Raw genomic sequence first — 25,741 nt, 5'->3', positions numbered from 1 at the left:
CACTGTAAATTTATACCGCCTTTTACTTTCGATCACAGGGAATTCAGATATCAAGGTCTTGAGATCGACACGAAACTTGACATTCCAACAGCAGTAGTCCTTGTCCATCTCGCAGATTTTGAATCTCACAGTAGAATGCGAATGACTCTCAATCAGAAGCAAACGGCCACCACGGCCGCAATCCCCAAAATACCTAGTCTTGTATATATTGTTAACTCTACTACTACTTGGTGTGTACGGCATCCCTATCATCTTCTCCGTCTCAACGTCAAATCTCAACAGATTATATTGGTCACATAGCCAATAGATAGCTCCGTTCCAAAACGCACCATTCCTATAACATCTATCCGTCAGAAATATCTTCTTCCAAGATGCAGTCTCCGATGAGAAGATATGCATCTCCAAAGAGGGATAAGAGACTCGACGAAGCAATACAACTTTGTAGTGAGGCGATTTCGATGGATCGAAAGCCAAGCAACCTGATTTGTAAAAACGTCCACTGCGACGAGCAACTCGATGGAATTTCTGCCCAATTAGATGGAATTTCTGCGTGGTCGGGTTACAAACGATGTATTGCACTTTGACAAGATTGTCAACAGTTTGTTTTTTCTTAATCAACAGTAAACCGTTGCATGAGTGTAGAATCGTGATATCACCTGTAAGAGGACGTAGGAAGGAGAGAGAGGGAAAGGTAGGGCTGCCGTTGAGGGAAACGGAGTCGAGCTTTTTGTTGTAGCGGAAATACAAGGATGAGATCAAGGGTTTAGGGTTTAAGCGGGAGTGGACATAGGCAAAGTGGGAGTCGGAGAGGAGAGCGAGCCAGTGTTTGGAAACGGACTTGAATCGGATTAGGGGTTTGGCCGGTAGACGGAGAAGGACTTGTGCGAGGAGATCGACGCTGTTGGCTATTAGTACAGCCGCCGGCGAGGTTTCGGGTGGAGTAGGGTCGGTGATCGGCTTTGTTTTTTTACGGGATGTTTTCATAGTCATGGTGCCCTGATGGGGAAGGAGAAAGTGTACAAAAGTTCGAGAGGGTAACTTTTATAATTGAAGAAAGAAAATAGGCAAAGTCCACTTTGCCCCCTCACACTTTAGGCATCGTGCGGATCGCCTCCCCGACTTTTCAACTTGACCAAATGATCGCCATATGGTTTATGGATTAAACCGCACAAGTGACTCCGTTAACAAAATAAAAAAAGAATCGGTCCATAATACCAACGGTGGCAAACGGTTTCCTTTCCTACTTAAGCCAATAATTTCCTTGATTCTAACCAAGCATATGAATTTTAAAAGAGTAAAAATTATGGGAAGAATCAAAGTTTCAGATTAGAGCTTAGGTTTATTTCATTGACATGCATTTCGATAAAAGAAGAGTATTAGAAAGATTATAGAAAAGATGTATTCTTTCTCTTGAAAAACATTGACTAAAGGCAAATTGCAGCAAACTAGAATTGCAAAGCCACATATATAGTAATGGGCCTTGAACTCTCCTGAACTCTATTTTTGGGCAAACAGGTTGAGAGGCACAATGGCTGGACTTACAATCGAATGGATTTGCTTTCACTTGTTACAAGTAGTGTGAATGACGGTGAGGTTTCCAACGTCGATGAAGGCATTCTCAAAGTTGTAGAAGGGTGGCAAGAGGATGAAACACAAATGTGTCAGCTGTTACTCACAAAAAGGGTCTCACACCTTTTGTCTTCATTCCATTTGAAGAGCTACATATTATCTTTAATCTTAACTTTGCTAACTTATACATTGTGCAAAAGTTTGTTTTGCTTCTCGAAAATCAAAGTTATACCCTAGTTGGAAGGGCTTAACTAGTTATTTTGAAGATTAGTATTTCAATTGTTTTGAAACACAACGAATGGTGAACATTGAATCCCTCTTAATCTGAATTACTCTCAATCCGTTTCACTCCATAAGGATGACACAAAAAAATGAAAAGAGTAGGTTATAAAATAAATTATGATGGACACAAAAAGTGCACAACATAAGAAGATTAGGGGACGATGAAAGTGATTGGTCAATGTACTTCAGAGAGAGCCATATTGTCAGATTCATACCTCTGTAAAACAAATGAATCGCAATGCAGTTTTTTTCCAAAAAAAGAATTTTGTGGGTGATGTGTGGGGTGGAGCAATTGGAGTGAAGTATTTGTCCATCTTAACCCAAGCAGTTTATTATTTTTATTTTTATATCAGTAATCTTACCCCAAGCAGTTACTACATGGGAAGCTTTGGAAAAGGACAAAAACGAATAACACTCTTGTGACAGGGCTTCACAAAAGTAGTCACATCAAAAAGCGGCTCTCCCTTTACATGGAGTAGAATAGTTATTAGAATAGATGAGTCTAGATTCTCTCACGTGAACTCCCTCATGTGATCCTCTTATGTGATGATTAGGGAGTGACATTCTAGTTATTTAACAAATCTTTTTTTTTTGAAAGGCAAAACATAATTTTATTAATCTTTGAAGAGTTACAAAGATTAAGGTTCTGTTTGTTTTGATGTAAAATATTTTTCATGTAAAATGTTTTTTCAGAAAACAAACTTTAAACTTTTATTTTTCGGTATTTGGTTGGCACTTGAAAAATATTTTCAGAAATCGACAAAATAGTGTATAGAGAGAAGGGGAGGCTTAAACGGTAGAGAGATATGAGAATATTGGAATTGAACGACAATCGAGGAAACTCAGTAGTGAGAATTGCAGTAGAAGGCAGCGGGTTCATTTTGAAAAATAACTTATGGAAGATTTAAGGATAAGTCATTTTCACCTAACTAATGAAAAATGTTTTACATGTAAAATATTTTCTTCATTTTTTACTCAACCAAACTCCTAAAAATAGGTAAAATATTTTACACCTAAACAAACGAAGCCTAAAAGAACCATGATGAGAAGGCATCACAAGAAGAGAAATGCATACCAACTATGTTGGCACTTGTACCCTTATATGCTAGGATGTCACTCATACCCTTGACAATTATACCCTTACCCTTGACAATTATGCTAGGATGTCAGTATGTCACTCATACCCTTGACAATTATACCCTTGCCCAAAAGAGAAAAAACGGCCAACAAGAAGTAAACCGAGTATCATCATACATGAAAAGGAAGAAAAGCCAAAACAAGGCCCCATAACTGAAAACGTTCCAAAGCTGATCATAACAAATCAAAGATTGCGATTATTATTTCATTAAATTAAAGAAATAAAAAAACACTGAAAATCAAAGTTATAACCTAGTTGGAAGGACTTAACTAGTTATTTTGATGAATAGTATTTCAACTCGTTTGAAACAGATCAAATGCTGAACACCGAATCACTCTCAATCTGAATTACTCTCAATCCGTTTCACTCCATAAGGATGACACAAAAAGTAAGGATGACACACAAAAAGTGAAAGGAGTAGGTGGTAAAATAAAGATGGACACAAAAAATGCACAACCTAAGAAGATTAGAAGGATGAAATTAAGTGATTGGTAGTCAATGTAAGAGAGAGAGAGAGAGAGAGAGAGAGAGAGAGAGAGAGAGAGAGAGAGAGAGAGAGAGAGAGAGAGAGAGAGAGAGAGAGAGAGAGAGAGAGAGAGATTGTTAGACTCATACCTCCGTAAAATAGATGAACCTTATGGCAGTTTTTTCTGTAAAAAGAATTTTGTGGTTGAACCCGTGGGGTGAAGTAGTTGGAGTGAAGTATTTGTCCATATATCCCAAGTAGTTACTGTACATGGGAAGCTTTGGAAAAGGGCAAAAACGGAAAATACTTTTGTGACAGGACTTCACAAAAGCGGTCACACCAAAAAGCAATTCTCCCTTTATATATTAGAATGAATGAGTCTAGATCCTCTCACGTGAACTCCCTCATGTGATCCTCTCATGTAATGATTAGGAAGTGACACCCTAGTTATTTAACAAATCAAAGATTGCAAATATCATTTCATTAAAACAATAAAAAAATGATGCCGTTTTGGGTCTAGAGAAAATGAGAAGAAAGCAAATGGAGTGGAGTGCAGTTGGTGCCTCTCTTATGCTCTCATACACATGGGCATGATTCGATTCCCGTAAGAAGATTGGGAAATCCTTTAGTGCAAGGTACCCTGTAGGGCGCACACGGGTTTTGACAATGAATGGATGTGATATGATTTTTAATTATGACCGGTAAGAATCATTTATTACCGGTCATAATTGATTTTTAATGTGACTGTTGATTGATGAGATCGACGGCTGTGTGTCAGCCTACATGTGCACTACAGAACTCCCGGATTCCCCGTAAGCACTCATCCCCCTCCCCAAGTTTTCAAGGACAAAGTAGATTAGGATTAATGAATGGCAAAAAAAAAAAAAAAAATGAGAAGAAAAAATTCTTATCCACCAATGTTTAGTTTTCAACGTAGTATTTAAATTAGAACAAAGAGTTCGACTAGATAACAAAATAACAATTTAAATTCTTCTATTCACAACTCCTTCCCATGACAATATAGGCAAGGGACAGTTGATCCGTTGACAGAAATAGAAACAATGGAAAATCATACTGAACTTTTGCCAGTCATCACAGAGGATATATAGGCATTCCAAAAACATGCTACATGGACTAAATTTTTGCGTCAACATTGTCCACCAGTCCAAGCATCTCCAATGACGCCTTGTGCTTTTGGTATGAGAAGTTTGATTAGAGCCGCAGGGGAAAGAGACCGATTTTTGAACAGTGAAGGGTCGCCGGAGATGAGAATCACAGAGACCATTCACAGTAAGAAACGAGAGTCAAAGGCATAGATCTCTCCAAGTGTACAGTTTTGAATGAGGTCCACTTGGAAGGCTATGAGACCTCCTGGGGTAAAGATGCCGTGGACTTCAGTGGTTTGGTTCCCTAGTAGGGTACCTAAATTGTCTTTTATTTGTTGGCTTTGTTGCTTGGAGAAACTTGCTACTAAGGATAGATTAAGAACTTGGGGCATGAATGTGGATGCAAATTGTGTTCTGTGTGCACAGGCCTCCGAGTCTCACCAACACCTCTCTGTTTATTGTGCTTTTGCTAAAGAAGTATGGGAATCTATGCTTCTAAAATGTTTGGTTACTTGGAATTCTGAGCTTGTTTGGGCTATATCTTTTTGCAGCCACAAGTCCTTTCAAGCTGAGAAAATTAAACTCTCCTTTTCATCTGCAATCTACTACCTATGGTTGGAAAGGAATGCCAGGGTGTTTGGTAGGGGTGTGAAGTCTGTTAATATGTTGAATGAGGTAATCACAGCTGGTGTTCGGGCCAGGGTGTGTTCGTGGAAGGATCATTGGATAACTGGAGCCAACAAGGAGATATGTTTGAGATGGGGGTTCTCCCTCAAAGTCTTGGGGAGTGATCATGTTTGATTCCTGAGTTTGGGCTAACTTTTTTTGTTGTTTCTCTTTGTTTCTGTGTTGCTCCTTGTAGGAGCTTTGGTTTCTAGTTCCTGTGTAAGGACTGAGTTCTTCTTGTACTTGGTGTTTTGGTGAATAAAATTGACATTTACCCAAAAAAAGAGAGGCATAGATCTATGATCGGGAGAGACGAAAGTGAGATAGCAGGGGAGGAAGACAAGGGTGAAATGGGAGGGATTGTGTAACGCCTCAAATTTTGGAAATGTTAAATGGACAATTTCATTGAAAATCTAAATAGAGTCTGGCTCAATATCATAATTCTCACAAGAGTACTTTATTAAACAAAAGGAGAGAAATTAGGGTTCCTATCTACAGCTCCACCTGCTCCTCTATCCTAGCCAAGTCCTTAGCTCCAAAAGCATTCAAGGTGTACTGTTCATCTTGATCATCTACAAGCTCTGACACATTATACCAGCGTCGCCACCGATATGATATGTCAGGATCACCAAATGTAACACTGTGAGCCACAAGAGCTCAGCAGAATAATCCTATACCCACCAACCCTTGTCTTACAAATAGCAGGTCATAGATATAGCACACAAACTCATGATTGTCACATAACTCATGCATAAATGAATAACAATAACACATCCACATTCGCTATCTTCCTAGCGTTGGTGTCCATGACTTTCTGAGTTTTTCCTACGCGACTCATCGTAAACTGTGTCTCATTTTCATATACCGTTCAACATTTCGAAAATCATTTTTACACACCCAACCTCGGTTCCGCCGTTCCGGGTTCTCGAGTATCCTCACAATGGTTCCGCCGCACCGGGTTTCCATTGACACACAATTTGCATTGGCTCATCTCCGCGGATAACCAAGCCACACACCCAACCTCGGTTCCGCCGTTCCAGTCTCCCGAGTATCCTCATAATGGTTCGGTCGCACCGGGTTTCCATTGGCACACAAAACACACACCACAAAATGGGCTACCATGTCCGGCCACATTGCGGTTTCCAAAACATTTCACATTTTCAAAACACGCTTTCTCATTAACCACACCCTAGGTATCATGTTTCTAACTTTCTCGATTTTCGTGTCACGTTTTCATGCATCGACTCTGCGGTAGGACTTTTCACAAGAGTAACATAAATCATTCATTGTAATTTTGAAACTAAATTAGTAAGATCATCTAACTCCATATTACTAATCATGCTCGTAACCATTCAAGATCAAAATACGAATATTTCTAACAATGATAAAATCTTATATTTCGAAAACCGTTCTTTCTTACTTTAAGAGAAGTTCTAAACAACATATGTTTATTCAGAGTTAAAAGTCGATTATTCCAACATGCTCGCGTTTCCATTAGCGAAATAAGTTTGTTAACCATCATGCGTTTCAAACATTATAAACTATAGATAACCTTATCTACTCAAAGAAAATGGTTAAAAAATTCATACTTTCCAACATACGGTTTGATGCGAGTTATTGGACTAGGGAATCCTACTTATACTTAAGAAAGTGAGTAGGGAAAATCTACTGTTCTTCTTGGCGGTAATGACGACTACGAAATGTAAGTTGATGATCGGGCGGAGTGACTTCCTACGGTAGGCTTCCAGTAGCTCTGAAAAAGAAAGGTTTCTCTCGAAACTAAATCTTGGACTAACAACTAAACTTTTTTTTGGATCGATAGGGTGGTCGAGTGACGGTTTGGTGGCGGCCGAGGATAAGTTTCTTGAAGAATACAATAAGAACTCAAGAACAACTTAAAAACAAGAAGAACAAAGAACAATTGCAAGGATTCTAGAGAGAGAAGTTGAAAGGTTGGAAGGTGTGAGTTAAATGGCAATGATGAGGTGCTATTTATAGCAAAAGTCTTGGTTATTACCTAAGGAATAAAATTTTTCCTAGCAAATATTGTCTAATGGTTAAAAGGGCAAATCATGCTTGAAAGCCTTCCATGACTTGTCAAATCCAATCTTTAGGCATAAGACTATAAACTAACTAGGATCTTATGCTTTCTAGGTAAATCTAGGTGATTATAGTTTAGGTTGGCAAGTCTTGCAAGCAAGAAAGAAATGATAGCTAGGCTAGAAAGTAGTCTTCCTATGTCTAGTCAATCTAAGATCTAGGTTGTAGTCAAATTCTAGGATGATTAAAGGCTAAGATTGTGTGCTTGAAAAAGACTAGAATGAGTTGTCAAGTCAATTGGACTTGAGGCTAAAAGGGTAACTTGTGGGAGTGAACAAAACACACCACACACTCCATCTCTCTCCCTCCCTCTCGGCCTCCCTCTCTCTCTCTCTCTCTCTCTCCCTCTCTCTCCTCTTGTACTAGGTGTGTGTGTGTGTGTGTATATATATATCTAGGAAAGTAACCCTAGAATAGTTAGACTTAAGGCTATAACCCTAGGTTTGCATGCATGGCAAGACTAAGGTTGCAAAATGATGACTTTTTTTGGTATGACTTGTTTTGTCAAGTCATTGGCAATTTCTATTGTCTATTGTCCAAGGGATAAAAATTCCCCTAACAATTATTGACCAAAGGGTAAAGATATAAAGATGCTAGGTATTGGCTTTGAATGACTAGTCATGGATGAAATGATTACTTCTATAACTCTAAGGGTTCAATTAGGGTTGGGAGGGGTTCACAAGGCTCAAAGAAGGTCATAAAGGTCCATTTAGAGTTGGGGTATTGTAACTAGGCGAATTGGTAGTTCGGTTCCTCCAACTAATCGGTTAGAAACTAATCCTACTTGCCACGTAGGATTTCTAGTCAAGAAATATACATTTAAAGGATTAAAATCTAATTATGACGGATTATAAGGAATTAAAAATGAATTTTAAAAGCAATCCAAGTAATTAAAAAAAAAATTCAAATATTTAACGAAATTTTTATTTACCGAAAATCAGGACTGTTACAAATTGGATGTGTTGTGGCCTTTTGGTTTGTGGTATGAGGGACACGTGTTGCCTTTTCAGGACTAGCTTGGACAGAAGATTGGGACAGAGGATCCGAGTCTGAAAGGTAGGCCTTACTCATTTTGGTATCAATTTTTTGCCACTTTAGCCAAGAATTGATGCATCAGCAATTCAAGACCCACCCAGATTAGTTACTGTTGTGTAAAGGTACGTCGCCCACGCTTTTGCGTCAATTCTTACCCACTTACTGTAGTTTAGATCTTACTCTGTAGAATGATGGAAGCATCAGAGGCCAACAACCGAACAGATACAGAGTAGTTAATAACAATGGTGGAGATTAGAAAGTGTGTACCAAATATTGCCATCAGCTGCAGAAAGACCTGGACAAAGAGCACCTACCACGGATCAAAGGACTCTGAAAGTTACCCAGCGTACAGGGATAGAGCCGGAATTTCACTATAGGGGTGCCTGAATGCGACGAAAAAATTCTACCAATGTGCACAAACATTAGATATCTCGACACTTGAATCAACAGTTGCGTAACAGCAATATGATTTGTTGGATCAACTTCTATACAAAGATTTGATACTGTTGGCAATATGTAGTTACTACTATAGGTAATTGTATCAAACCGCTCCGTCCCTGCCAACGCAGATGAATATATATAGCAAAGATCTAAAACGAAAACACAATCCGTAACCAAAGCGTTGAAGGTATCAACACTAATTGTAAGAAACTGAAGAGACAATGCAAAGACAACAAAAAAAGGAAGTTAAAAAACTTGGGACATTTCTCAAACTGGGGATATGCTTTCGACAAGCGGAAAAACAGTAGCATCGCCATCACGGGGCACATTTTCCGAATTGTCACGAAGTACTTTCCAAGTCTTTTTCTGCAGATCATATGAAATCATTTTACCTGGGATAGCCAAGATGAGCGAAAATTCGTTTTCCTTCTCTCCCTCGACAGCGCACATAATCGTAAATTTCAACCGCTTTTTACTTTCCATCTCAGGGATTTCAGATATCAAGGTCTTGAGATCGACCCGAAACTTGACATTCCAATGGCAGCCGTCCTCGTTCAACTTGCGGATTTTGAACCTTGAAGCAGAATGCGAAGGACTCTGAATCAGAAGCAAACGGCCACCACGGCCGCATTCTCCAAAATACCTAGTGTTTAATAGAAAGGAAATACTACTACTACCTTGCTTGCATGGAATCCCAATCATCTCCCCTGTCTCAATGTCCAACCTCCACAGATTATATAGGTGACATAGCCGATAGATTGCTCCATTCCAAAACGCACCCTTGCTATAAATACCGCCCGTCTCTTCGTTTGGTAGAAATATCTTCTTCCACCACGTCGTCTCCGATGAATAGATGTCCACTTCTGCAGGGGCGGAATAATAGAGACGAGTAAGCATGACAACTTTGTAGTGAGGCGATTTCGATGGATCGAAAGCTAACCAACATGATACGCTAGAAAAGCCCACGCGGTATCGTGCATTGACACGATCGTCAAGTAGATGGAATTTCTGCGTGGTCGGGTTACAAACGACGTATTGCGCTTCGACCCGAATGTCAACAATTTGTTTGTAGTACTTGATCAACAGTAAACCATTGCATGAGTGTTCAACCGTGAAATCACCCGTAAGAGGACGTAGGAAGGAGAGAGAGGGAGTGGTAGGGCTGCCGTTGAGGGAAACTGATTCGAGTTTTCCCTTGTAGTGGAAATACAAGGATGATATCAAGGGGTTAGGGTTTTGGCGGGAGTGGGTGGTGGCAAATCGGGAGTCGGAGATGAAAGAGAGCCAGTGTTTGGACACGGACTTGAATCGGATTAGAGATTTGGCCGGTACACGGAGAAGGATTTGTGGGAGGAGATCAACGTTGTTGGCTATTAGTTCAGCCGCCGGCAAGGTTTCGAGCAGAGTACGGTCGGCGCTCGGCTTTGTTTTCATTGTCATGGTGCCCTTCGGTATGGAGGAGTAGTTGCTGGGGAAGGAGAAAGTAAAAAAAAAAGCTCGAGAGGGTAACTTTTTGTGGAAGAAATAAAATAGGCAAAGTACACTTTACCCCCTTGCGCTTTAGGAGTCGTGGGGATCGCCTCCCTAGGTTTACAACTTGACCACATGATCACCCTATGGTTTTTGGATTAAACTGCACAAGCGACTCTATTTTTTAACAAAAAAGAAGAAAAATGAATAGTCCATAATACGTATCAAGAGTTACAAATGGTTTCGCTACTAAGCCAATAATTTACTCGGTTCTAATTACCACGCATATGCATCTTAAAAGAGTTCAAATCGAGGGAAGAATCAAAGTTCTGGATTTGATAGAGAAGCACTTATAGAAAAGAAAGATGTGCTCTCGCTCTCTCTTGATCTCGAATTGGGGGTGCCTGTAGTCCCCTTAGGGATAGCATACGTGTTGGGCCAATTCAGGCTGTCCGTGTTCGGCAATGGACGACTCATATTGCATCTCGACCAAATAGATCTCACTCGTCCATTGCTATTCGGCTGATATGTAATCTGAACTGTCCATTGTTGAGCATGGACTGCCCGGATGAGCTCAACACACATATCTTCCCTAGCATTGATATCACTACTCTCTGTTTTGAAAATTTAAATAAATTGATGCATCTATTAAACTTCTAAATACTTCCCCCTCGAGATCTCGAGTCCTACTCCTCACCTCATGAGGAATAAATCGCCTCACATTGCGCAAGCGCTTTTAAAAAATATTGCCTTGCAGTTCTTAATTTGTATTATATGGTGATACATGTCCATAGATGAACTGACGCTTAAATTTATGGGAGGGACTATTATTTTTCCCCCATGTTAACTAGTACCTCCTTTCCGAGATGTTTGTCATATCTGTAGAATGAGGACTTAAAAATAATACTATAGTTTTATGAAGAAAAAATTCAAACTTTTCTCTACTTCCTCCGTTCCAAGATGTTTGTCTCGTCCGTAGAAGGAGGACTTAAAAGTACTACTCCCTCCATCCCTAAATAAGTGTTCGGCGCGCAAAAACTAGGCTTTACAAAACATGAATATTTTTTGTTAAAAATTTTAATTTTTTTTCACAATCTAATATAACTCATTGCTATCTATTGATTCGTGAAAAAAAATTGATTTTTTTTAATGAAACAAATGCTTCTTTTTTTAAGGCCAAGTTTTGCGCGCCGGACACTTATTTAGGGATGGAGGGAATACATTTTTATAAAGAAAAAATTTAAGCTTTTCTCGTGGATTAAAGGAACACATTGATGTCTAATATGTCCATTGTCGCAAGGAACCTTTATGCTACTAACATTTTGTCATTGTACTCTATATCATGTAGACGGAAATGTCAGTTTTGAATCTGCCAGTGGGAAGGATGGATTATTTTATATAATAATTGTAACCAAAAGAACGTCCTCCATATATATACATAGATACAAAATTCCGTCACTGCAATTTGGCATTCTATATTTTTAGGCCGAATTCAAATAAACACTAATGTATGTTTTGGCATTGCTTTTTGTCTGCCTTGTAAATTTGATCTCATGGTAATGTATCAGAACTATGTTGTAATTTGTAATGTATAAATTGCTCATTCTCTGGAATGAATAAAATAACCTGTTTGGGAAATGATTAACGCCCAGAAACCTAGTATTTGAAAATGTATTTGTTCATGTGATTGTGGTCAAATGATAAAACTGTGCAAGAGAAAAGTAGGATTTCTTGCTTCAAAAATTTGATTAATGGGTAAATTGATAAATTGAACAGCAGATGCGTCTTCCGGAGGTCTAAACTTTTTTCCCCCCCACCCCCCCCCCCCCCCCCCCCCCCCCCTCTTTGATTTTCTGATAAGGTTCTTGCGAGTAGTAAGGTTTCTACCCTTTTGTGTATGGTGTTGATCTGATCGCATGTTTGAATACAAGGTAAGTGTGCATCTGTTTCTGAAAAACTCTTTAGGAAATGAACTAGCTAGACACTTCCTCGTACCATATTGCTTCATAACGTTAAGCAGGTATGAGAAGCTAGAAAAGCTTTGCTATAGCAGTTTTTCAACAGATTTTGACGCATACAAGTCTTTCCTTTTTTCTCGCATACAAGTCTTCCCTTGGTAGTTAGTCAAGGAATCACAACAAACCTGATGAAAATGCAATGATTGGAATTTCATGAAGCATCATGAAAATTAATGCAGAACAGGTGTTGTCCTTTGAACTGCTTCACTGAAAATCAAACTATACGGGGAAAGCAGGAAACTAGAGAAGTACACAACTTGAGGGTGGCGGAGGAGAAGAAGGAGAGTGGCGGAAGATTTGGGGTGGTGAACAAGGGAGACAACCATAATTGTGATCATCATTAAGAATTAAGATGCTCTAGGCATTCGCCCTACTGAGAAAAGTGCGGAGCATCAACAGATACAGGAACAAAAGAATAAGGGTGAGTTCACTCTATTGGCTAAACAGTATTTTAGTATGTAGTTCAAAAATACCAACTATTCAAGATAACTCATTTTCCTTAACTAGATGGACTAAATGATATTTTCAGTGAAAACAAGTACTCCTACTTTGGCATTAATCTAAAGACAAAAATATAGCGTCAATGCACTCCAAGTCCATGGACCAAGTATAAACTAAACCAGACAAAGTAGCGAAGGAATGACACATCATCTAATCAAGACTCTCCTCGTTCGTTAGTGTTATGCAAGGGTAGCCAATTAAGTAGGCCCTATTTGTTTTGGTGTCAATTCTTGACCACTTAAGCGAAGAGTTGACGCATCAGCAATTCAAGACCCACCCAATTTGGTTAAAGTTATGTAAGGGAAGGCCAGCCTTGCTTTTGTGTTTGTACAGTTACCACTCTTTGGCTCTACGGATGAATTATCCAGTAATAGGTCTTTCACAACGAGATCTACCTATACAGTAACGGTATTTAATTATGAAGGTTAGCTGACCCTGGTAGTCCGTTCTTGCAAAAGAGGGAGTCTAAATTATATTCCTTTCTCCAACACTTCGGGTCCCGCCACTAGACAATAAAGCTGCAAGTAGAAAGAATGAGCCACACCGCTGGGCCCTTTCAGTCTAGCGTATGCCTTTGTTTGAAGTCTGTTCTCCCGGCCTTGAAAGTGGGTGCTTTCACTGAGTTGCATACCTGTTTCATCACATCTAATGGATTTATCTAGACCAATACATGATTTTCTTTTAGTCTTCCTGGGATTGGGTCTTATATTAGGAAGTCTAGGAGTGATATTACTTCCCAATCCTTCCCCACTTTCTCTAGTTTAGTTCTTGCTCTGTAGAATGATGGTAGCATAGCCAACAGCCAAACAAATATGGAGTGGTTAATAGAAGTGGTGGAGACTACAATGTGTTCAATAAACCTTGCCATCAGCTGCAGAAAGACCTAGACAAAGAGCACCTATAATGGATTACGGGTTTCTAAACGGCACCCAATATTACAGAGACGGATCTGTACAATTTCATTGGACCCCGAAGAATATGCAGAACATAAAAATTGGATTACGGCTATGAAGTTTCAACTTAATCATCTACATCGAGCTTCGTGATTATACAGTTTTAGTTGAGACTCAAATAATTAGAATTGATTAAGGACTTAAGATGATGTTTGTGTTTTGTGGAAGTGCCAATTCCACATAGTCTTTCTTGAGAATGGATTATCAGAACATGCGTATTTACCTCACGCCATAAAGTTCAACACTAACCACAAAGTTCAACAAAAACAACATATGCGTCCCGGCAAATAAGGACATTTCTCAAACAGGGAATAGGCTTTCCCTGAACGGAAAAGCACAAGTATATGCAACGTTTATGAATTCACCTGACGCCAAATCGCGAAGCACGTTCCAAGTCTTTTTCTGCAGATTATATGAAATAACTTTGCCCCGAACAGCCAAGATGAGCGCAAGGTCATCTTCCTTCTCTCCCTCGACAACACACATCACCGTAAACACATCATTTCTGCTTTCTATCTCAGGGAAGGGCCGGAAGGCAGATATCAAGGGCCAGAGACTGACGTGAAGCTTGAAATTCCAACGGCAGTAGTCCTTGTCCATCTCGTGGATTTCGAATACCAGAGAACGCGAATGACTCTGAATCAGAACTAAACGGGCGCCACGGCCGCATTCTCCAAAATACCTAGTCGTGTCTGGATAGAGAATCCCACTACCACTTTGCACGTACTGGATCCCAACCATCTTCTCCGTCTCAACGTCAAATCTCAACAGAAGATGATGATTATTGCGGTCACATAGCCAATAGATTGCTCCATTCCAAAACGCACCATCTCCGTAACATCTGTTCACTAGAAATATCTTCTTCCAACACGCAGTTTCCGATGAATAGATATCCAAATAGAGAGAACGGACAGACAATACAACTTTGTAGTGGGGCGATTTCGATGGATCGAAAGCCAAGCAACCTGATGCATAGAAATCTCCACCGGGTTGAGTAAGTAGACGGAATTTCTGTGTGGTCGGATTACAAACGATGTATCGCTCTTTGACAAGACGGCCAACAATTCAAGAGTTCTTGATCAACAGTAAACCGTTGCACGAGTGTAGAATCGTGAAATCACCTGTAAGACGTCGACGTCGACGTACGAAGGAGAGAGAGGGGAAGGTAGGGCTGCCGTTGAGGGAAACGGACCCGAGATCAATACCCGATTCATAGTAGAAATAGAGGGAAGAGATCGGGGGGTTAGGGTTTAGGCGAGAGTGGGAGGAGGCGAATTGGGAGTCGGAGAGGAGAGTGAGCCAGGGTTTGGAAACTGATTTGAATCGTATTAGGGATTTGGCCGGAATAAGGAGAAGGATTAGTGTGAGGAGGTCGACGTTGTTGACTTGTTGGCTATTAGTCCAGCCGCCGGTGAGGCTTCCGGCGGAGTACGGTCGGCGATCCGCTTTGATCTTTTACGGGTTGATTTCCGGGTCATGGTTTGTGTAGACCGTATAGGAGTGGTCGCTGGGGAGAGAAAAAGTTGAACTAGAAAAGAGCCACAACAATTATTTTTTTAAGTGTGTGTTCCATTAAGGTTGAGTTCCACTTATTTTTACTACTTCAGTTATTAAAATGAGAACGTAAAAATAATACTTCCTCCGTCTCTTTTTTAAGTGTCATGCTTCGTAACTCCAATTTATCAATGAGACATCATCATTACACATTTTACATCAACTTTTATATTCACTTTCTCTACTTATTTTCTATAGAGACATCATCATTACATTTATACTCACTAACTTTTCAAAATGAAATCTACTTTTAGGGCAAAATAGAAAATGCACCAATTTTTTCCCACTAACTCTACAAGATGGACATTTATTAAGGGACAACCAAAAATGAAATACTGGACTCTAAAAAAGGGACGGAGAGAGTACAAATTTTGCAAGAAAAATGAAATTTTTGTTCGTGCGTTTCGCACCAATTTTTTTTGTAAATTATTGATTCATTTCGATGAGAGAAATAAAATTTACAGTACCAAATATTTTTGGGAATATCCAGTTTTAAGTTAAAAAAGTGCAAAAAGTGGATATTTCCAGAAATATTTGGGTAAAAGTAAAAAATTTGGATTTTTAGATTTCTGTCGTCAAGACGAATCAATAATACACAAAAATTTGGTACAAAACTAACAAATGGGAATTTTTTTGAATAAGGACAAAACTCACTTTTTGCACTTTTTGTTTAGCGGAACTCCACCTAACTAGAATTAGTACTTGTTTTTCTAATAAGTACTTATATTTTTTGAATTAAATGTTATGTATTTGGAGAGAATGACTTGTCCCGTAAAACGAAAAATAAGTACTTAAAAGTTAAGAACCTAAAGAATCTGGTTTATCAAAAAATAAAAAGAAGGGAAAGAACTTGAAAAACGCGAGAGGGTAATTTTGTTCGCCATAAGAAACGAAATGCCGAGTTTTGAGTCCACTTTACCACGTAGCGCTTTAGGGATTGTGCGGATTGCCACTTTGACCAGGGGCGGAGTCGGAAATTTTGTTTAGTGAGATCAAAAACTAAATTCATACAGAACATATTTTTTAGGAGGATTTGCTAATTGAAAAAAGGGAAAATTAGTTATAAATACAGTAAAATAGTTTCCGATTAGAAGAAGGACTCCAGCAAAATAAAATTTAGTGGAGGTTCCTTAATCTTTTGAGTTTTCGAGCCATAAGGCCAAAATAGTTTCCCCCCCGACAAAAATACCCTCAGCCTTTAAACCGCAAATATATCCCCACCTCTCTCTCTCAAAGTTCGTCTCCTTTTGTGTTAACATAGTTGGGCCGTCATCCAATCAATTTCAGTAATCGATCTCCATCGTGTTTTTGCTGTTTAATTAGACTCCACCATCGGAATCGCACAATCAAGCCCTCTCGATCGAGGTAATTTTCGCCTCCAAGACAGGCCGCGCACCATTGTCTCACTCTATGATGACATCCATTATCAACACACAGATATGAGAGCTTTTATGGAGTTTCTTCTGTTATAGTTTAGGTTTCACGATGATTATTGATGTTTTAGGCTTTAGTTTGAAATCTGATTCATGTTGTGTTAGTCATAGGCAGAGAAGCTGAGATCGCACAGTGAAATATAAGTTCCTTCATATTATGTTTTAGGTTTTTTGCTTTAATATGTTTTCACCAGTCCTATGAACATTAGCTAGTTTTATGAATATGAGTTGCTACTCTGAAGTTTGTTCCGTTCTTCGTACTTTTTGATGATTAGTTTGAAGTAACTAGTTTTTGTGGATTACTGTGTAGTTCTAATTGATCGAGTATAATTTAACAAATTTTGGAGGCACATAAGTTCGCATAGTGAAATAGGAGTTCCTTCTATGGAGTTTGTTTTGTTTTTCGATGATTGAGTTGCTACTTTGGTGTTTGTTCTATTGTTCATACTTTATGATGATTGGTGAGAACTAACTAGTTTTCGTGGATTACTTCGATGATTGAGTTGCTACTCTAGTGTTTGGTTTGTTCTTCCTACTTTATGATAATTAGTGAGAACTAGCTAGTTTTTGTGGATTACTGTGTAATTCTAATTGTTCTACGGAGTATTATTTTTGTGATTATTATGTTTTGCAGTAATGGATTCCCCGATAATGTTGCTCTGCACATATGGCTTGTCTACTTCTGTTGTGAGGGTCTACTTCACTATGAATTTTGATGATTTCGTGAGTAATTTGCGCGCTAAATAGAAGAATTTGAGCTCTAGTTCAATTAGACTTTCGTATTCCTTAGGCGGTCACTCTAAGTGTATGTTGGAATCTCAAACTGATTTTGAGAATATGTTGATATTAGTGTGTCCTCTTGGTCTTGATAAAGTTGATATAGCTGTTAGTAGGGAAGGTTCAAATTTGGATGATGATGAAGAGAATAATGAGCACTCTGGTGTTGCGATTGTGTCTAGTAGTTCTAGAATAGGTGGGAATGAAGGGACTAGTGGTTTGGAGATTGAAAGTAATTTTCTTGGCAAGTATCCGTCAAGTAGTGGAATTGTTTTATTGTCTGCTGATTGTGTGAATCTTATTTGTGAAGTTGGCCAAGTGTTTCCGGGTGGTGCGGATGAGTTTCAGACAGCTTTGAAGAAGTATGCTATTAAAGTTGGATTTGAATTTTAATATATAAAAAATGATGGGGAAAGGGTTTCTGCAGAGTGTTCCCATAAGGAGATATGCCAGTGGCGTTTTTCTGATTTGCAGAGGAGACTAATCCAGGGAGTTTTTTTGATTTGCAATATGATCCAACTACTGGACGTTTCATGCGGTTCTTTTTGCTGCGTTTCATGCTTGTATTGAAGGATTCAAATGATAAGTATGGCTCTTGGTTTGGTGTATATCATCAAATCATGTCGTGCTATTGTACGTTTCTGAAGGGATGTTACAGAGTGATGTTGCTGGCTGCGACGGCGAAGGATGGAAACCAAGGTTTTCTTTCCTAGCTTTTACGTCATTCATGTTTACAACATTTTTGTGCACACACTACTTTCACCAAAAAATAAACAAGACAAATAAAGTGGACCTGACCTTTTAGTTTACGAGTGCTGCTATTGGTACATATAATATGCACATACAATGTACATATAGATTTTGTGAGGCCCAATTCGGGTCTCACAAAAATGATCCGAACCACTCATTATTTTTAAAACATCTTTTTATGGAGCCCTGTAAAAAATCAACTTAACCCGATATCGATAAGGATTTTTTCTGAATTTGTAGGGGCGAAACTAAGCAGTTAAGTAGTTTCGCCTCCACAAATTAAGAAAAAATCCTTACCGATATCAGGTTGTGCTGATTTTTTACAGGGTTTCATAAAAAAATGTTTGAAAAATAATGGACGGTTTGAATCATCTTTATGGGACCCACCTCGGGTCCCACAAAACTGATATGTACATAATATGTACATTTCATATGTACCCCTAGCATTTTTGTTAGTTTACCTATAATATATCAAACAACAAATATGGTAAGTGTGTTCAGCTTATACTAATTTGGTGCAGTGTTGAGTAGAAGATATTCATCGACATGCTGTGCCATAATTCCCATCCTATTGTTAAAAAACCTTGTTAATGCTTATGAATTTATATCAAGGTCAGGCCTAGTTTTTATATCAAGTTCAGGCCTAGTTTTTTTTGTATTGTATTGCTAACTAATTTTTATAATGCAGTTTTTCATGTCCCTGCAGGAATTTTTCCACTCGCTTATGCCATTGTTGATTCTAAGACATTGGAAAATTGGTCATGGTTCCTTCAAAATCTGTGGAAGATATTGGTTGATGAGAGACCGATAACTTTTCTTTCAGATCGGCATTATGGGTTGAGACAATCGATTCCACAATTTTTTTCCAGATTGCTGCCATGTGTTTTGTCTACAGCACCTCAAGCATAATCTTCGTGACAAGTTTAGTGGTCGTGCCTACACAAATATGTTCCGTGATAAAATTGTGAACAAGTTTGAAGTTTGTCGAGTGTCATATGCTGCTACCCAACCTTCATTCCATCGGAAGTTGAATGCGTTGAAGGCCAAAGGTGGACAAGTTGCGCAGGAATTTCTTAAGACTCTGCCCTTTCAGAATAGGGCAATGCGTATTTTCCGGAAAACGTTACGGGGAGATGTATTCAAATGTTGCAGAGTGCTTTAATAATTGGATTGATGAAGCTCGAGAGCTACCGGTCACTAAGTTGGTTGATACTGTACGGGTTAAAATAATGAAGATGAGGATGGAAAGGAGAGCTATTGATGGTCTCCCTTGCGACCATGCCGTGGTGGTCATTCAAAAAAGTGGGCAGAATCTAAATAGCTATGTTGAGCCATTTTTTTACACTGATAGGAGGGGGGAGGGTATTTGTACTGATATTTTCCCCTTTCCCTTCATTCCGCCGACAGGCCCGACACTAAAGAGAGAGAAAGAAAGAAGAGAAAGAAGAGGAGGCCGGAGACTCTGGTCTGTTCTTCATGAAATTATTAAAGGTACTTAAGAAGCTTGCGAATTTCTGTAATTTTCACTGGACGTTAATTTATGTGTCTAGTATACGGTGGTAAATTTTCATAAGTTTCTGAGAAGTGTATAAAAAGATAAAAATCGTAAAACAAGCTGTGGTCGGATTCCTGTTTTTGGGCAGACAGCTTACAGAGCTGTGTCTTTCATCATTTTTTTTTATAGTTAAGCGATCCTCCTGACTATGGGTCCTTATGAGTCTGAAATATTGATAAGTTAATGATGTTTTGGCATCGGAATCAATGAAAAGTATTGAGTATGTGATTTTTAATGAATTTTTTCACACAAGCTGTTCTGCTGAAAATTGTGCTTTGTTGCACAGAATTTCTGAGTTTGGAGGTGATTTTGACTAGGTTCCTTTATAGTGAAAAAAACTGGAAAAAGTCAGGGATAAACTTTGATATGTTTTTATGATCTCTGCCAAATTTTAGATCATGTTGAGGTATAGTCTAGTGTTGGCGGATTTTACAAGTTGGTGTGTCCCTGCTGAGTTTTGTATTTGCTACTGAGTTTTGATTTGCTGTACTGACACGTTTTGGAAAAATGGTCATACCTCTTAGCTCGGGTATCGGGTTTGCGCATGGATTTTTGATTCTGAAACTAGACTCGTATACCTTTCGGAATATGTAGGGATTGTGTCTTAGTTTGTACTTGGTTAAATCAGTTTTTGATTTGAAGTTGATAGACGTGCAGAATCTGCAATTTTGGGCAGTTGTGTGTGTAACTTCGGACGAGCATAATTTTGTCATCCGGACTCTATGTTGGAAAATTTTATATCAAAATTCATGTACCGGAGGTTTACTTTCTAATAGTGGTGGTCTCATGACCTAGTTCTAAACCAATAAGAAGTTATGGTTGGAATACTACAGGATGGTCATGGTTTTCAAACCGATTTTAAGAGTTACGTCATATTTATACTCTTACGTTTGATTGGGGGCACTTCTAAGCCTTAAGATGGACATATTTGTATTCGTTGGGTATCGTCTAATACCTTATTAGTTTTATAATTTGGTATCAAATGATTGTTAAATGGTTTAGGAGGTGTTGGTGGCCTTGTTAACCTTTTTGATACTTGTTAGCATGGTAAATATATTATGGGGTGTATCATATATTTACTTAAACATTTAAAGGGATTTGTATGCTAATAGGAGTTAGCCTGTGACTAGGTAATGAGTTGGTCAGATAGGAAGTTCCGAAACCGTAAGTTTGGCGTATTTCGGTCGATGCAAAGGTGAGTGTGTTTGATATAGTTCTTCTCCATATAATACTGTTGTAGTGGTGGATGTATATCTTGCTAATCGTAGTTAGCTTTCAATATGGTTATCTTTAATGAGATATTGTTGTAGTGGTGAGTATATATCATGCTATTGTTGTTTAGCTTTAATATGTTGTGAATGTGTGTGCGTGTGAGGCACACCATGTCGTAAGCCATATCGTTCAATGGACGATGGTTGGGAATATGGTGTGTGGGACACGAGATTTGGATGTGATATGCGTGTTTGATGAATATGCATGCTGATGGGTGTTGATTGAACCGCCGAAGTTTAGCGTGTGAGACATACCATGTCATATGCCATGCCGACTAATTGTCGATGGATGAGAGCATGGTATGTGACACACCTCGTCTTGGGTACATGCAAAGTGGCAGACATGTTACTGCATGTGATGTGATTATATTCATGTTGTTGTGCATTGAATGTTACTGCACAATTGGGTGGACAAGTTGGTTATAACTGTTGTATACATTTGAGTATTTCAGTTATGTTGGTGATGTGTGTTCATGTTGATATTCCTTCGAGTATTGTGGTATTATGTTGAGCATTTTTATATCTCACACACTCTGGCTTTCCTTTTTTGATTGCTAGGTGTAATACCCCTGATTCTTTAATTATATTTAGAGTTTAATTATGTGTTATGTTTGGGGTTAATTATGTGAGCTAGGAACATGTTTTGCCTGTTAAATGAATTAGGAGTACAAGTAGACCATGCACCCATATACACATGATAACTTTTCCTTATAAAACAAAAAAAAAGAAGTTTTACGTAATTCCCTTCTCGTTCGTATCACCACCATTTAGAGAGAGAGGGAGAGAAAGAGAGAAACGACTGGAAGAAGAAGAGAAGAAGAAGAAGGAAAGAAAAATTAGGGGAAACCTAGGGTTTGATCTTGCTTGACTTGTATTGAAGCCCTAACTTGGTAAATCATGTTCTTCACTCTTGAATTTGTATTTTATGATTTGAATATCATGCTTTGCTTGCTGAATTCTTGCTCTAGATGTTTGGTTTAAGTTGAATTTGAGTTTTAGGGTTGAACTCTTAAAGAACTCAAGAACCTAACTTGAAATCCCTTGAATTTCATGTTTAGAACTTGTTTTGATGCATGGATTTGATGTTCTTGAAGTAGCTCTTTAATATATCTGAGTTTGAGCATGATTAGTGAAGTTTTGGTGTGAGTTTGAAGTGTACTGAAAGGTTTTGGAGTCAGAAATCAGAAGAGAAACGAGCTGCGTTTTTCTGGAAAAAAAATCTGCAAAATTGAGAATTCTAAGTCTGACTTGATTTTGGGAAATTTTGTTAAGGTAGTTTGTAAGCTCCAAAAATTATGAGATTTTTATTGAGTGTTCCTCTATGAGTCCTTTATCTATGGTAAAAATTTGGGATCAGATTTGGAGTATTAAATTCTGTAGAAATTCGTAACCTTGCAGCATGCAGTTTCGGACTGTGCTGACTGCACAGACACGTGTTAGGGAAATGGCCATAATTTTGAGCTCGGGCGATGAAATAATTTTGAGCTCGGGCGATGAAATTGCGATCCGATTTCTGATTTTGAAACTAAACTCATAGACCTAAAAAAATGTATGAAGATTGTGTCTTAGTTATTCCTGTGCAAAGTCAGAATTAGAATTGAAGTTGGTGGAATTGCAGATTCTGTGACTATTTTCTTGAGGCTAGCTATCTAACTTCATATGTTTACCTTAGGACCTTATGTTCATAAAGATAGGCTTATTTAGCATCCTCTAATCATGTTTTGTTGCCTAATTGTCTTAGGAGGTTCGGGTGACACGTGGATACGAGGTGAGTGATCAATACCCAAAACACATGATTTGTTAGAAGCTTTTCGCTTCAATGATGTTTTATACTTTGATATGAACTCCATGGAATATCAATGAAAGGTGGACATTTTTATATCTATTAATGGCATCCTCCCACGTCCCAGCTTGCTAGGGAACACGTGCTAAAAGGCTAGCAAAGCATGGCTATTATCTCAGATAACGAAAGACATCTTAACTTATCCACTACCGAGGACGCCTGGTAGATATGAAATGAATAGAGAATGTGTATTACTACGCTATGTTGCTAAGAGGTGTGATTCGTTTTTAAATTTTTTTATCATTGTCTATGGAAAGCATGTGAATTGCGTATTAATCATTCATACGAGCTTTGGCTTATGAATTTTCCCACCTTTCAGGCATCGGGACGTAGAGGGGTGGCGTATAGCCTTCTTTTGGACGTGCTATGTAGATATGGACTTGTAGATAGGGAGTTGCTCTTGGTGAACACTTCTGACATGTAAATATGCACAGCTCTGGGTGGTTGCAATTGTAGGGTGATAAGTCTTCCGGCGTTTATTTTTGACATGTCTTCCGGAGTTGCGCCGACTCGGGCCCACTTTGGGTGCCATTTGCGGGGCGAGGACGCACCCTACAATTGCGGTTAGTGAGATTAGTTTCAAATTATAAAAGAAAAAAAATTTCAAAGCATTGAATTGCAGTAAGGCCCAAGAAAATTATTTGTAACAATTTTAAAAATTAATAAAAAAAAATTGCCATCAAAGAAAAAAAGGCCCGACTGAAAATTATCCTATATCAAAAGGCTTATTTGGATGTTTGGCAGCTCAAAAATCTCTGCCTGTACTGGGCGGGATCACATGGAGAGATAACCGATGTGAATATATATATATATATATATATATATAGAGAGAGAGAGAGAGAGAGAGAGAGAGAGAGAGAGAGAGAGAGAGAGAGAGAGAACAATACGAGATGTACCACCTGAAAGGGTAATGCTTCTGTTGTGGGTTACCATAACCTCAAAGAAACTTGGCATTGTTTGTAAGTTTAATACAATATGGTCACCGTCCATCATCTTATAACCCTATCGGCAACTCTATATTAAAAATAATAATAATTCGCACACTGATCCGAACATAGATGCATTTGGAGTAGTTCGAAGAGTCTGGATCCCATATGCATCAAGCAAACTTGTATCTAAAGCTGTGTCCCGATATACGTTTATGAGACACTACTCTAATTTAGACGAGAAGTTGTATTTTACATAGAAACAATCAAGGATGGAGACAGAGCGGGGATAGTAGGGGCGATCGTCCCCCCTTCGATTCTAAAAAAAAAATACTATTACATTGAAAAAAAAACTTATTATCAAAATGTATAGTCTCGCCCCTCTCCAGAAATATAGCTCGCTTCCCCTGCGCGCCATGTTAGTAGTAGTGAATAAATAGTCATTGCAAGATTTTTCAATGGGCCAAGTTCCACATTACACACTAAAATTGATGGAGACGGATACTAAATCACCAATAAATATCCACTACAAAGAGACGTTACCAAATCTGGGCTACTTCATGCATGGCGTCTGATTGCAAGATTTTTCCAACGAGTTCTATTCTATAATAATGCCACTGAATTGGCTTTGACAAGTTTTTGCATGCTAGCTGTTGTACAGAGTGATAAGGACATGAACATCAATCCCCAATGATAAAACATGAGGTTCTCAATCAATGGTTGCAAGATTTTTCGAATCATGAGGTTCTCAATCAATCGTTGCAAGATTTTTCTAAAACAAAAAAGAGATGGAAAGATGAGGTTCAGAGTGGTAACAACTTGGCCATCAATCCCTAATGATAAAATATGAGGTTCTCAATCAATGGTTGCAAGATTTTTTGAATCATGGGGTTCTCAATCAATCGTTGCAAGATTTTTCTAAAACAAAACAGAGAGGGAATGATGAGGATATGCTATTCTTGTCTATTCTTTGATAATTACATATGTATTTTCCAAGTCTTTGTGGCTCTGTGGAATCCAAAGAAATATGCCATGAGTGATCGTAATATTTTTTGAACGAGTCAAGCTCACATTGTCACACAAACGGAACCAATACGGAAAGATGAGGAAAGATCCTTCTCATAAGTTCTATGATATAATGACATGTGACTTTGCCAAGTTTTTGTTGCTTTATGGAGTTCTAGTAACATGGCCATTAGTGATTGAAAGATTTTTATAGTTGAGTCAAGACTCAAGACCCATCTAACAAATATGGACAGAGATATGAAGATTTCTTTCGAAATTGATAACTCTGACGTGCTACCTTGTTAAGTTATTGTCACGTCGTATTTGGTCCCCCAAAAATATATTAATCAAGGTGTATATACAAGGATGGGCTAGGGGGGTCTAGTAGGGGCGGCCACTACGACAAGAATTTTAGAAAATGCAATTATTATATGTAAAAAAAAGTTATCCCCAACTATATTAGTCTTTTTCGTACTCCATGTGCAAACGACAAACATCATTTACTATAGTTTTTATTATGTTATTTTAATTTTTCCTAGAGTCGATGACTATTCATATTGCAATGCATATTTTTTTTAGTATACATTTAATTTGTGGACTCGGGAATACTGCCAACCGGGGGTGCTTGGCAACGATATCGAGTGGTCAATCCGGCCGTTTATGTACTTGGATTAGATCCGAGCTATCCGCGCCGAGATGAACGGCCAGATCGGCCACTCGGCACCGCTGCCAAGCACCCTCACTTGGCAGCATCCCCCAATCCTTCGCATTTTGTCACCGCTAGAGTAAAATCCTGGCTCCGTCCCTGGAAACAACTACTGGCTATTCTTGTTTAGGATGTGTTTCTCCTACTATTATCTAAATGGACCAAAGCCCATTAAA

The 25,741-nt window shown here is 38.6% G+C and overlaps 2 protein-coding genes across 2 annotated transcripts in view; one reads left to right on the top strand and one right to left on the bottom strand.

The window, feature by feature from the left end:
• LOC131307003 (F-box protein At5g07610-like) overlaps positions 1-990 on the bottom strand; it is a 1,185-nt gene extending 195 nt beyond the window's left edge. Inside the window, exon 1 of the mRNA XM_058333433.1 lies at positions 1-990. This exon is cut by the window's left edge and continues 195 nt beyond it. Within this exon, the coding sequence (XP_058189416.1) occupies positions 1-990 (990 nt within the window).
• LOC131307283 (F-box protein 7) overlaps positions 1-25,741 on the top strand; it is an 84,510-nt gene that overhangs the window by 29,728 nt on the left and 29,041 nt on the right. The gene's annotated exons all lie outside the window — the stretch shown is intronic.

This window comes from Rhododendron vialii, chromosome 11a (genome assembly GCF_030253575.1).
Source record: "Rhododendron vialii isolate Sample 1 chromosome 11a, ASM3025357v1".
NCBI lineage: Eukaryota > Viridiplantae > Streptophyta > Magnoliopsida > Ericales > Ericaceae > Rhododendron > Rhododendron vialii.
The sequence above is the reverse complement of the archived record's forward strand: the minus strand, read 5'-3'. Positions and strand labels throughout refer to the sequence as shown.